Below are 13,766 nucleotides of genomic sequence, written 5' to 3' on the forward strand. Positions count from 1 at the left end.
AGTCCTTCCCCATAAAAAAAAAAAAAACTTTGATAACTTACTAAACAATATGGTATCAATTTACTTGTCTTTCGATTTCCAAACAAGTCAATAAACATGCAACATTTGCAAGAGCAGATGCTGAATAATTTAGTCAAAAAATAAATGCAAAGCTGAATATTAACTTAAAAGGTAGAGTCAACAAGGAAAGAAATTGTACTATAATATGATGATATGATACAGTCACTACCAAAATTGAAGATTATAATAAAATGTCACAGAAAGAGTTGGGTCAAAATTTCAGATTTAAAAATACTAGTCTGTAACAAATCTAAACAATATTTTAAAGAGGTCACAAGCCTCTTTTCTAATCTAATCATCTTCGCTTATTTGTTTTTTGCAATTATGAAATAGGATTTTCTTATATAAAGTAACCCATTCGTTCCTGTATTGATTATAATAAATTTATCATAAGCCTATTCTTACACATACTATAATTAAGGTAACCAAAGTAAAAAGAAAGTTGAGTCTGTGCTGACGCCATAAAAGACAAATTACGTGGTCCTCAAATTTTCCCTACAAATGCTTTAAATGATAAAGTAGTAGCATTAACTTGCAAATTTTGACAGAATTCCAGCAAAAACCAGCTTCACGTGTGTATATATCTTGCATCTAGCACTAAACAAATAAAAAGTCCAAGTTGTAAAGTACCATAAATAGTATAACTGTATTTTTACAAATTAACAAAAAGCTAAGTAATACATGCATATATATGCCTGAAAATAGAGAAGGATACAGGAGATGAGTGGTAACTATTAAGACAAGATTGATGGCAGGTAGGAAAAGATATAATCATTTTTTTATGTATCAGTTTTTTGACATATTACAATGAACATGTAGTAAAGTACTTTATAATATTTAAAAGTATATAATGAAGTTTTTAAAAAGGTAAAGATATAAACAGATAAAGGAAAAAATGTTCTCATAGTTCGCTCTGGGTATACTGGAATTAAGATATTGTTTTTATCTATGTTAAGCTACTTACATTAACTGGAACTGTTACAGTTTTTTCTTTCTCTACAAAAATACTGATATACTTTAGAAAGTCTTATGCTTTGATAAATTTTCACACACTATTTTAACAACACTATAAGTAAGGGGAAAATGAAAAAAGTGAAACAGAGCAGCGGTGTACCTTTCCAGAGGTTGTACAGTAAAATCACAGTATTCTGACTCCTTGTGCTGTGCTCTTCCTAAAATAAACAGGCTGTGTATGTTAAAATTAAATACAGATGCTATTTTTCAGGGGCAAATGGTAATAACTGTGGTTAAAGACACCACTGTGGCAAAGGCGTTCTCCATCTTAACTCCTAATACCTTGACTGGAGAAACAGAAAGCAATGCTGTTATCCCTGTTGCTAGTTCTCTCTCTACAGTTACTTAAGTTAGATCCCAACAAAGCCCCTGAAATGACAACTAGGTACCACATGGGATGCCCTGCAATGAAGGCAAGCCTACAGTGTTTTGAACCCTAATACAAAAAACAGTAATAAAAATACAATATTCAAGAAGGTCTGATATTTAGACCCTTAAGTAATGGGAAGTGGGGGTTACTTTAATGCATTTAGAATAGTTTTATTTTTAAAAGCTTTAATAACCTCAGGTGCATAAAAGTCAAAAAAATGATCTATATTAAACATAATTCTGAGACTATTAACAATATCATGAAAATTGCATGACATCTTGTTCTTTTTTTTTAAACATCAGCCTGCCACCATTTCCTCACCATTTTAAAAACCATTGTGTCTTATAAAACACACAGATCTTTCTCTAGAGGGTGAAAGGAGGAATTGGGGAAGGGCAGAGAAGGGCCCAAGTTCATGCTATTTGAATGACTGGACAATATTAATCATTTATTACAGAAGCAATTTTCAATAAACTTGTAACTCATCAAAATGTATCAGAGAAATGGATCACTTGACACGGCACTGTTTATGACTAGATTATATGCCAGTCCTCAGATTTAAGATCTGTAAACTGCCTAAGAAATTATGACAGTAATATGACATTAACATGACATTAACATTTTATCCACATTAAAGGTATTTTAATTTGCACACATTCATAGGACACACTGTCTGTTAAAAGGAAAGAGAAAGATTTATGGAATTGGTCTCGTTGAAAGAAGAAAAACTTTATGCTGTTTCATCTCATGATCACAGTTTGAGGAAAGTGTCTGTTTTAATATGCAGTTTTACCCTAAACCTCAAATGTATATTGTCTTAGGTGAGAAAAATAAATTAAAATGTTGGGAGGAAAGGCATCTATTATGCTGAAATCCTTAAATAGTGACATGAGCTAACATTTTTAATCAGTGTTTAATAAATTTATTGAGTATATGGGTAACATTAGTGCATTTTGAGATAATACACTCTCAAAGTCATTTAGACAAATGTCAAAAACATTTTTTCACAACACAGCAAGAAAATATAAAGCTAAAACTGAAATATTTAAAATGCCATAGACGAAAGTTTAGAATAGGGTTTATAATCTATTTTTGCATTTTCTAGCTCATGTTGTATATTAACTGAATTTCCAAAAGTATGATAATAATCCATTAACTGTGTTTATGCTTGTGTTAAATAGAGCTATTAGTCTGAAAACTGAAATACGGCAGTTTGATTTTCAAGTCCTATGTAAAATAGTCTAAAACAGAAAGGAAAGGGCTTTTATTGGAACCTGATCATTATTGATGAATACTTAATAGCAATGGGCCTGCCTACATTTCTGGCAAGCAGAACTATATTCTTCTAAACCACTGATGGGCTAAACAAACTATTAATGATGGTTGCTTTTCAACACTTAAAATGGTCAGACTGTGTTACTTGACCACAAGGACAAGTAGGTCATCACTCTCAAATGTTATACAATATAAGAAACATAAATGAGACCTCTGTGGAGAGACAAAACCCACAGGTATGGCTCCAGAGTTCTTTTGCTATTCAACTATTAATAGAAAACAAATCCCACTTAAAGCTGTAAACACTTGTAACCCTTTTCACTAAAAGATGTATTATCATTCATTTAATTTTCCACTTAAAGCTTAACAAGGTATTATTAGTCTTAGGTTCCAACTCCAGTCCTGAAAAATACAACTTAACATCTAAACCAAAAATTTTAAAACAAATGTCTGACTCTTGCAAAATAAGATGAATTTTTTGCCCCTCTATAAACTTTTTTGGAGTACTCCTTCCCCTGGGTTTATGAACACCCAACCAATCATTCATGGGTTGCAGAATAATACTCAATGAGTACAAGGAAAACACCTAGATTCTTCACCAGATTCAGAAAGCCTTCTTCACTGGACACATGTCTTTCAATTGAATGCCTTTTAATGTATTTTTCTTTCTGGTGGTCACTGAACTAGCAGCATTAACCTTGCCTAGGTGCTTGTTGAAATGCATAATTTCAAATTGTGCCCCAGACCCAAAGAATCAGAACGTGCTCTAAGCAAGAATCACAGGTGACTCAAATGTACATTAAAGATGGTGAAGCACTGCCCCAGATCACTCTGTACAGTTACTACAAGCCACTTCTATTTATTTGACTTTCAGAAAGGAGAACAAAGGAAGCTTTAGAAACATCATACTGATCAGGATAATTCATTTCATTCCTTGCCAAAGGGGGCATAGCACAGCTGTCCTTCTTTCAAGCCAGAAACAACCCACGAAACTATTTTGACCTAAAAAAATAAAATTTTTCATACAGCTCAACTTAATATTTTCTGATCTAAATCCTTCTCCCAAGAGAAAAGGATAGCATCATTTTTTGCTTATAAAATAATAATAGCGGTATTGTCATCAAATGGCAAGGCTCTATCTCCTATGTTTTTTTCCTAATTGGAAAAACAAAAACGTGTTAACTTCATTAAACCCCCCAGCTGAAAGTAAACATTTGAATCCCCATTCAGTAGTCCAATAAGCATCACTACTCACTACATTATCCAGAACTTTAAAACATAATGGTAGGAAAAACATGGAGATGCCAGCCGTGGTTGCTCATGCCTGTAATCCCAGCACTCTGGGAGGCCGAGGAGGGCAGATTATCTGAGGTCAGGAGTTTGAGGCCAGCCTGGCCAACATGGTAAAACCTCGTCTCTAGTAAAAATATAAAAATCAGCTGGGCATGGTGGCAGGTGCCTGCAGTCCCAGCTACTCAGGAGGCTGAGACAGGAGAACCACTTGAACCTGGGAGGTGGAGGTTGCAGTGAGCCGAGATTGCACCACTGCTCTCCAGCCTGGGAGACCAAGCAAGATTCCTATCTCCAAAAAAAAAAAAAAAAAGGAAGAAAAAAGAAAAAAACATGGAGTCAGCGAGTCAGCACCCTTTGATAGAACAAGAAGAACTCAGAGTCAACTTTCTACAACTTTGGAGCAGCATTAAAAAAAAAAAAAATGCCAGGAGCAACATCTAATAACCACCCACCTCCACTCCTTCAACCCTTCTGTGATAAAAGATATAATCCTGGGGTTATTATCAGAAGGACTTTTATCTGTAAGTGATTATTCATCAAATTTAAAAAATTATTTTCTTAAGTTCATTATAAAATCTAATTAAGCACAACACTATAAGCAGTGTTTTCACTCATTTTCTTTAAGCCTTAAAAAATGTTATAGGCAAAAAAAAAAAAAAAGTTATAGGCACTGAGCTATGACACAAACCCACTGAGTATGCAGCATTACTTCTTGGAACCTGAGGGTCAAGAAAATCTATACACACATGAAGCATGTGCTACCCATTGTGCTGTTAGCAATAAACCACTTTGCCTCTGACCCAGGAATCTCATATCTTCTGCCAGCATCTATACAACTGTGGAAGACATGCAAGTAGGCTAAAATCTCAGACCCTTAATAAAGAAACACAATAAATATAATGATACACACAGTGATTTTTCCAGGATACACTGTTAAGCAAAAAAAAAAAAAAAAAAAAAAAAAAAAAGAAAGAAAAAGAAAAAAGAAGAACATACACACACACACAGTTTTACAAAAAAAAAAAAAAAAGGATTAATAATAAACGAGAAGTCAATAAAATTGGCTATTTACAAGGGGTGGAAGACAACAGGCTAGAAAGGAAGAGAGTGACACACCTCTCTGAGAATACCACTGTGTATAATTTTGACCTCTGGAAGCATGTTAACATCATACATGTTCAAACATAACTAAATCAATAGGAATGGGTACAAAGACACCTAAATTGAATGCAAAGAGAAACAAATAAATGCAACTATATTTCAAATGAATAACATAACTATACTCATTGGAGAAAAGGAACTGCAAATAAATCTTGAACTCTTTTTAATAGGGTTATTTTACTCAAAGTATGCTTGTAGCAATTCTAAAACTATTTTATGTACATTATATGACTGAACAAAGGAGTAACTGTATTGGTGTTATTAGGAGTCAGGGTTCTCACTTGTTACAAGAACTCAGAAGCTGGCTGGGCGCGGTGGCTCAAGCCTGTAATCCCAGCACTTTGGGAGGCCGAGACGGGTGGATCACGAGGTCAGGAAATCGAGACCATCCTGGTCTACACGGTGAAACCCCGTCTCTACTAAAAAAGACAAAAAACTAGCCGGGCGAGATGGCGGGCGCCTGTGAACTCCCAGCTACTCGGGAGGCTGAGGCAGGAGAATGGCGTAAACCCGGGAGGCGGAGCTTGCAGTGAGCCGAGATCGCGCCACTGCACTCCAGCCTGGGCGACAGAGCGAGACTCCGTCTCAAAAAAAAAAAAAACAAAAAAAACAAAAAAACAAAGAACTCAGAAGCCATCATGAAAAGATTCTCTCTTGATAAATCTGGGACAATCTGAGCATCAAAATAAATAAGGAAAGTAATTGACAATAACCTATTTAATAAAATTAAAATCATGAGTCCTTACTCCTAATAGATAAATAAAATAAGGAAGGTGGGCTCTTCCTTACTGTAGAATGCTGGCTGTAACATGGAGGCAGCAGTAGAATTGAAAAATCTATATTTTGCAATCATCAGACAAGAATCATCAATAGATAACAGAGCAGCAGCCTTCAAAGTCTCAGTCTAGAACTTTAAACAGGCATAGACTTTATGGGTAGTGAACGAGTTTGTGAAAAGAAAAATAAGATGGTATTGGACAGCATATTATAAAAAATTTAAGCTGAGGAAAATGAGATACTAGGACAGTTCTCAGGATCACCTGGCAACATTGAGAGAAATAAATGATTTAAAAAAAAAAAAAAAAAAAAAAAACAGAGACGGTGAATCAACGGTTTAGGAGATTGTAAAAGACTTAAGTAAAGGAAATTAGTCCTTGAAGAGGTTCCAGGGGAACAGTCCACCTACTCCACTCTTTTCTCCACAGATCCACACTTGCTTTCTCCTTTTCAGGGTTACATCTAACTATATACCAAGAAGAGTATATACACATATAGTACAAAAACAGGGCAACTACGTTACCTGGTAGCAAGTATACAAGTGACATATGTAATTTTTCTTAACTTATTAAAATGTATATTGGCTTTTATCCCCTTAGAACAATGCTAATTCTCTATGATAATCTAAGTAAATAATTTTTAAAAAATAAAGACTGAAGAAAGCTATACAAAGAGATTAATTCTAAATGTACAGGGTGCTTTTCTCATTTTAATTTTATCATATATTTTTTAACACTGATCTCTTCAAAAATATACTTCTAATTGTATTTGGATATACAGCCAATTCAAAGAAGAGCTACATATATGCCAGAAGGCTCTAAACAATCAGCTCAGCAGTGAAAGGGAGAGACACAAACCTCAGGTGCCCACAGGTACTAGACAGAACAAGTTTCATTAATGCTCAACCCATAAATTGTGAGGTTAGCTCCATTTTAGGCATGAACCTTTTTAGAAAGGTTTATAAAGGTATTCTTCATAACATCACTGACTTTACTGAGTATTATTAATGTAAAATGCAAGATGGATGAATGGATGGATTAACAGACAGACGGATAGATGAATATTGTTAATAGTTCACAGTTAGTGGGTCAATTACAACATCAAGTTACAGTCTTTCAAACAACTAAGATAAAATGCATTCAAGTCATCTGCTTCTTACTCCCTAACTGTATGCTAGTCCCGGCTCTTTATTCCCAAAATGCTTATCTTTGAAATATATTTGAGGTATATGACATAAGTAAAAATGAAATATAACTTAGTGTCAAAAACAGGGAAGAATACTTAATATACAATTATTCTTCAATGAGTAGCTATGTTTTATACAAAGTTTTAAAATAATTTTAGCCAGAGTACTCTTTCTTCAGATGAAATGTTATTAAAAAGTTCAAAAGTTTACAAAATAACTAAAAGTGGAACTATTTTGGTTAAAGTGAGTAGTGGAAGTCTGCAATACCAACTGCTTTGGAGAGCTTTCCGGGCAGCCCAAGGCACGGCTAGAAAAACCACTGCTAGATAAAATTATGAGTACAATATAAACGTGTGAAATAGTTACTGAAAATGAGATGCCACTAGTAAGTATAAAAAGTACAAAATTTAAACTAGTAAAACATCAAAGGCATTTTTATTTACTGAAGAACATGAACAAAGTAAATACAGTCTTTTTAATAAATAATAATTTACAACAAAAGTATAAAAGACACCTCAGGCCGGGTGGCTCACACCTGTAATTCCAGCATTTGGGGAGGCTGAGGCGGGCGGATCACCTGAAGTCAGGTGTTTGAGACCAGCCTAGCTAATGTGGCGAAATCCTATCTCTACTAAAAACACAAAAAAATTAGCTGGGCATGGTGATGGGCATCTGTAATCCCAACTACTGGGAAGCTGAGGCAGGAGAGTCGCTTGAACCTGGGAGGCAGAGGTTACAGCGAGCCGAGATCGTACCACTCACCAACCTGGGAGAAAGAGTGAGACTCCATCTCAAAAAAAAAATAAAAAAATTAAAAATAAAAATAAATAAATAAATAAAAATAAAAAATAAAAGATACCTCATTTTGGCACTATGATAGCTGTTCTTCCTTGTTGTAAGCCCCTAACTGATACTGGAATGTGATGTTACAGATTAACATGTTTATTCTGATGTCCATATATCCTAAATCTATGTGCTATTATGAAGTGATAAACGGTGGTTCAGGAAATACTTTTTAATGATGAAAATAAGCATGTTATTTACTAACTTCTAGTCCCCAAACACATAGCTCAAATTTTCTATTATATCCTCCTTTTAAATAATCTCTAATTTTTAGGATCACTTTTAAAAGTCTAGGTTTCCTCAGTTTCCATTAGCTGTAAAAGAAAAACCAAAAATTCCTGTAAAAAAAAAAAACTGCTATAAGTCAAAATGAAGCTGTCTCTTTCTACTGTTTGCTTTTGTGGAAGCAGAACAAAAGTACATTAATAGTTAACAAAGCTACAGTATGATATACGAACGAAGTCTTGCATTAAAAAACTACTTAGACTGTATTTACAAAAGAATCTGTACCATCAATTATTCAACATTTGGATCTGACCAGAAACTGGAGGATGACTCTGTAATGCTCAGTTTAAATGAACTACTTAATGTTGTAATAAACACTCAATACAGTGGGCTCAATGAATTTCAGACATATTACAATTGTATGGGTTTTCCAATTTTTTGATCAATAACAGATTTTAATGCTAAATCAGTTTGAATTTCACTTTTCTCTAAAATGTTTACTTAAACCAAAAATTTTGCATCTCAATTATTTTATATTCTAAATCTGAATGTAGTTTAAACCAATGCATTATTCATAAAGCAAAGACATGAGGAAAGACAAAGCTGTGCACTTCTTTCAAAGCTGCTAAATTGCTAAAACATACCGTATTTATGCATGCAATATTTGATTGTTTTTCTTAAAACACAAGCTTGTTTTCATCAGATCAAGATATGCCAAAAATTCTACACCAAACAATTTTTGTTTATAATTAAAGCAAGCATCAATCCAAGGATTGTCATCCATTTTATTTCATCTCTACATCAAAAAAGAGTAATTTAAAAATTTTTTAAATTCCCTTGAAATGATAAGAGAAATGAAAATGTAAGTGCCTTCACATAATAACAGTAAGCTGACCCTTTGGGAAATGGTTGACTTTCTCAATACAAGGTATTCAAAGCTCATTCAAAAGTGTTCATTTAGAATGCAGATATCAAAGATGATGCAAATGTTCAAGAGAAAATTAGAACTTACCAGATGTTCTAATCCAGCTTTGATGTTTCCAGATTCCCTAAAATAGAAGAATAAAAGTTCTAAATAGTTGCTAAATCCTTGTCTGCTCTAATTTTTTACCTCAAAAATGTTTTATAAACCCTTGTAATTTTTCATATGTATTATGTTCATAACACTGTTTTTAAGGACAAAACAATTTTTATCAAAAGTGAACAGATAATTTATATTAGATTTACCACGAAATTGGTATTTCACTAAAAGAAGTTTCAGATTTTTCAGTCAATAAAAAAGATAAAGAACTCACAAACATCATTTTACTCTTCACACAGTTATCTATTCCTTTCACACTAGCTTTTCTATTAGAAATTTTGTTTATTTTATTATTTCCAACATTATGAAAATGTTCAAATTTACAGATTCTATCTACCACCCATATTCTACAACTTACATTTTATTATATTTGGTTTCTCAAATATCCATCCATCAATGGTTACATTTTTATAAAAAGAATGTACACATAAAGAATACATTAGTGAGTACATAGCTAAATAACTAAATCTTAACCTATTTTCTGTCATTAATTTTATGAATTTAATGTACACTACAAATCAGGACCTGAGATCGTTTTAATATTAAAAAAGAAAATATCACCAAAGAAATCATAAACATCAAATATCATGATATATTTTAAGTATTAAATTTCCTGCTTTTTACTGTAAAAGAGACTGCTTATGGAACTAAAAATACAAGTATCTGTACATGTAACAAACATAATTTAAATATAGATTTGTTGAAATGTGGCAAACAGTTAAATTTTTTTCTAATTTCAATCTGTACCAATTTATTTACGACAAATGAACTTTGGCTTTTCTCATTCTGATCAAGCAGTATTTTAGTTCCATTATACGTACCAAGCATTACCTTTTTTAACGAAAAATAATCCTACCACATTGCAGAAAGTAATTATTAATATAAATCCTCCAACAATAAACAACATTATTATATTCATGATGTTTAATCTTCTCCCCACATCTCCTCGCTTCTCTGAGAGGTCTCAACTTTCTTTTCTATTTCTGTCTTCTACTTTTTCTTTGCCAAAGATATACTTACCTGTTTCCTTTGTCTTGCTATACTATCTTTCCAAATTTCTCCATTTTTATTCCCTTCAGATTTGCTGCTGGAAAACTGTACTCATGGCTTCCAATCTTTGCTCTCACTGCCCAGTCTGATATATTAGGAGTAAATTCCCACTTCTACTGATTAGCACTAATTTTCAGCCATTCTCTTCTGTATTTCCTGCTTCTGGCAATCTTAGCAAAACTATATATTCAATGTTTAGATATTTAATGGTTTCTGAAACTCATTATTTAATCTCTAATGTCTGTAGTCGTACTGACAAATGATAGGAATAAATTACTGCAAGGTGTGAGAGAAGGCTACTATCTATATAAATAATTATTTTATACTTTATCATTACAAAATTAATGCATTTATCAGAGCTGGAAGTCAAATGAATCTTTACATTTTCACAAGAACATTCAAATACAGTTATTTGTATAACTTAAAATTTAAACAAAAAAGTAACATATAGTGAAACATCTGAACAGGGCAACATATATGTGAGTGTGTGCGCACACACACACACACACACACAAATAAATAAATAAAATTAAGTCTTCCTACCATCACTGACTCTCAGTTCTCAATTTTGGTTTATCCTTCTGAAGATATTCTATGCACTCGTGTGTGTGTGTGTGTGTGTGTGTGTGTGTGTGTCCCCCTTCTATGTCTGTTGAAATCCACAATAGAAGCATATCATACACCCCATTTTGTATCTTCACTTGGCAATCTATCTTAGAGTCTGTGCTATATAATACACATCTACTTCGCTTTCTCCCACAGCTACGTTGTCACAAAATGGTTCTTATCAGAAAATAATATTGCAATATAAAAAGAACACAAGTGATCAGATTCAAAGTATAAGTCCATACTTCAGTATCTGAAATAGCTGGGGCTAGACATGCTTTATCAGAATATTTCAGATTTTAGAAAGGTTAAGGTATGTCATACAATGGTGCCAGGAGGGTCTGATGCAGCATCTCATCATCATACACGTTAAATAATTCTGAAAGAAACCTATTAATGTCCACACAAAATGGGATAAACAAAGACTGTAAATAGTCTCATTTTAGGGTAGGTTTGCTGTCAACTGTGTCTGCCACAATCTTAGGGAAAATCACTTAATTTTCTGAGATACCTGTATTTTAGAATGAGGACAAGAAACTGTTCTTTAAAACAAAAAGAAAATGTAGGCTATTGCTTTGCCATGTTTCTAAGTAATTCTTTAAATTAAAAGATATTTATAAAATGTTTTGAATGGCATGGCTGAGAGAAAACTAGACATTATTCCTGGCACATTCCCTTTCCTTCGCTATCAAACGTAACCAAATGTAATCAACTACAGGGCCCTGGCTATCCAATATCCTTAATTATCATTAGATCTAACAATTTCTATCTTCACAGCTTTTATGGTATTTCAGTCCATCATCTTTTCTCCCTAAATTGCTGCAATATCCTCTTATTGAATGTCAATAGTTCCTGTCTTGTCCCATGTCAATTCATTCTCCATTAACACAGCAACGTTTTTCTAAAATGTAAACTTATGTCAATTCTCTTCTTAAAATCTACAATATCTTACCATACTGCAGTTTACCTATTCCCTCTGTTATCTTGTCAATGCTACATTACATGAAAAGTAACAACAGCAGCCACAACAAGCTACTAACCTGGTTTCACTCACCAATGAACCACTTTCTCCCTCTACCTAAAATGCTCCTTTCCTCCCAGCCTCCTCTTATCTTCCCTATCTAACAAAAATCCACCCTTCAGGACTCATCCTAAACCATTCTTCAATTGGGGAAAACTCCTCCCTTTCCCACAAATCACGTAATGAATTCTTCCTATATGTTTCCATAACACTCTGGGCATGTCCCATCACAGAACTGATCACAGTATTTTATAAATGCCAATTTACTTTCCTACTTACACCAGTGAAGTGAAAACTCCTTGACGATATGCATTCCATCTTTTTAATTTTTATATTCCGGCACCCAATAAAATGACTGAATCAATATATTTAAGGATATGACATCTGAATCACAACTACAAGCTTGGGTACAGAGTCAGTAGCAACCAGCTCAGGTCTCTGAGCAGTACTACGCAGTCCCACTCTATCTCCAACCCATGTAAAGAGCAAGGCAATTTGCAACACTGAGCTGCTGCCTGAGATAAAACAGTAGTATTAGGAGGAAGGCACAGGTGCATGTATGTGCACGAACATGTGTAGGGTGTGGATGGTTATTTATTTATTTATTTATTTATTTATTTATTTATTTTTACTGTTTTTGAGGGTGTGGGAGCCACAATGGGGAAAGTAGTTGAGGCTCCACTAGAACACTAGAGGTTGTCCACTCTAGTTTTTAAATTAGCCTGGAGAAGCACAAGTCAGATCTCAGGTTTTTACCCCTCCTTTTAGATTAAAATTACTATCTGAGGCAGCTAAATGCTGTTAGGAAAAAATAGATGAACCCACAAGGAAAACTGTAAGATGTATAAACCAGAATTTAAAAAAATAATAATCTGATCCAGAGAAAACAGAATGAACAAGAATGTGAGCATAATAACATCTTCAAAGAGATGATTTTTAGAAATCTAAGTATGAAAATGAAGTTTTGAAAAAGAACCAATATATGATAGTGGGTATTACAAACATAATCATTTGAAATAAAGAACTCAGAGGATGGATTGAAAACACAATAGATACAGACAGGATGAATTCATAAGCTGGAAAACTGGGTAGAAGAACTATTGTAGAAGGCATAGGGAGGGGGCAAAAATACAAGACAAACAATTGATAGAATTAAGAACAGGAGTAGAAGTGTTAACATCTATATAATGAGAATCCTAGGAGGAGGGTTAAAAAAAAATGAAAGAGAAGAAATATTTGAAGAAATAATGACAGAGATTTCCCAGATATAAAAATATTCAAATCTCAGGTTGAAAGGACACATAGAGTGCTGAAAAGGATGCTTAAAAATCCACAGCAAAGCATATTATACGGACATTTAAGACTATAATGGATTAAGAGAAAAGTCAAAAGCTTCTGGAATGAAAAAGGAGTCCCCTACACAAAGGAAGAATAACACTGATATTAGATTTCTCAACACTAAAGTGAAGACAAGAAGACAATGGAGTAATAATAACTCTCAAGATAAAGTGTTACAGGAAAAGAACTGTGAACCAACAATTAACATATAGCTAATAAACTATTATTTAAATACAAATAAATATAAAGAAATTCTCAGCATGCAAGGTTTCAGAAAATTCACCACACAAAGACATTATTTAAAAGAAGTCTTGAGGAATATAATGCAGGTAAGAAGGGAAATAAATTCAGGAAGAATCAACAAGGTAAGGCACGTAAAGGATGACCTAGAATTGAGCAATTATTGTAATCTAAGTAATCAATAACTAAAAAGAAAACCAGAGAAAGTTCATCCATAATCATCTGG

The 13,766-nt window shown here is 33.4% G+C and overlaps 1 protein-coding gene across 1 annotated transcript in view; it reads right to left on the bottom strand.

Moving 5' to 3' along the window:
- Nucleotides 1–13,766, bottom strand: part of RSRC1 (arginine and serine rich coiled-coil 1) — a 426,163-nt gene that overhangs the window by 237,577 nt on the left and 174,820 nt on the right. Inside the window, exon 5 of the mRNA XM_030928335.1 lies at nt 9,217–9,253. Coding sequence (XP_030784195.1) covers nt 9,217–9,253 — 37 coding nt within the window. The remainder of the gene's footprint in view (nt 1–9,216; nt 9,254–13,766) is intronic.

Source organism: Rhinopithecus roxellana, chromosome 1 (genome assembly GCF_007565055.1).
Source record: "Rhinopithecus roxellana isolate Shanxi Qingling chromosome 1, ASM756505v1, whole genome shotgun sequence".
NCBI lineage: Eukaryota > Metazoa > Chordata > Mammalia > Primates > Cercopithecidae > Rhinopithecus > Rhinopithecus roxellana.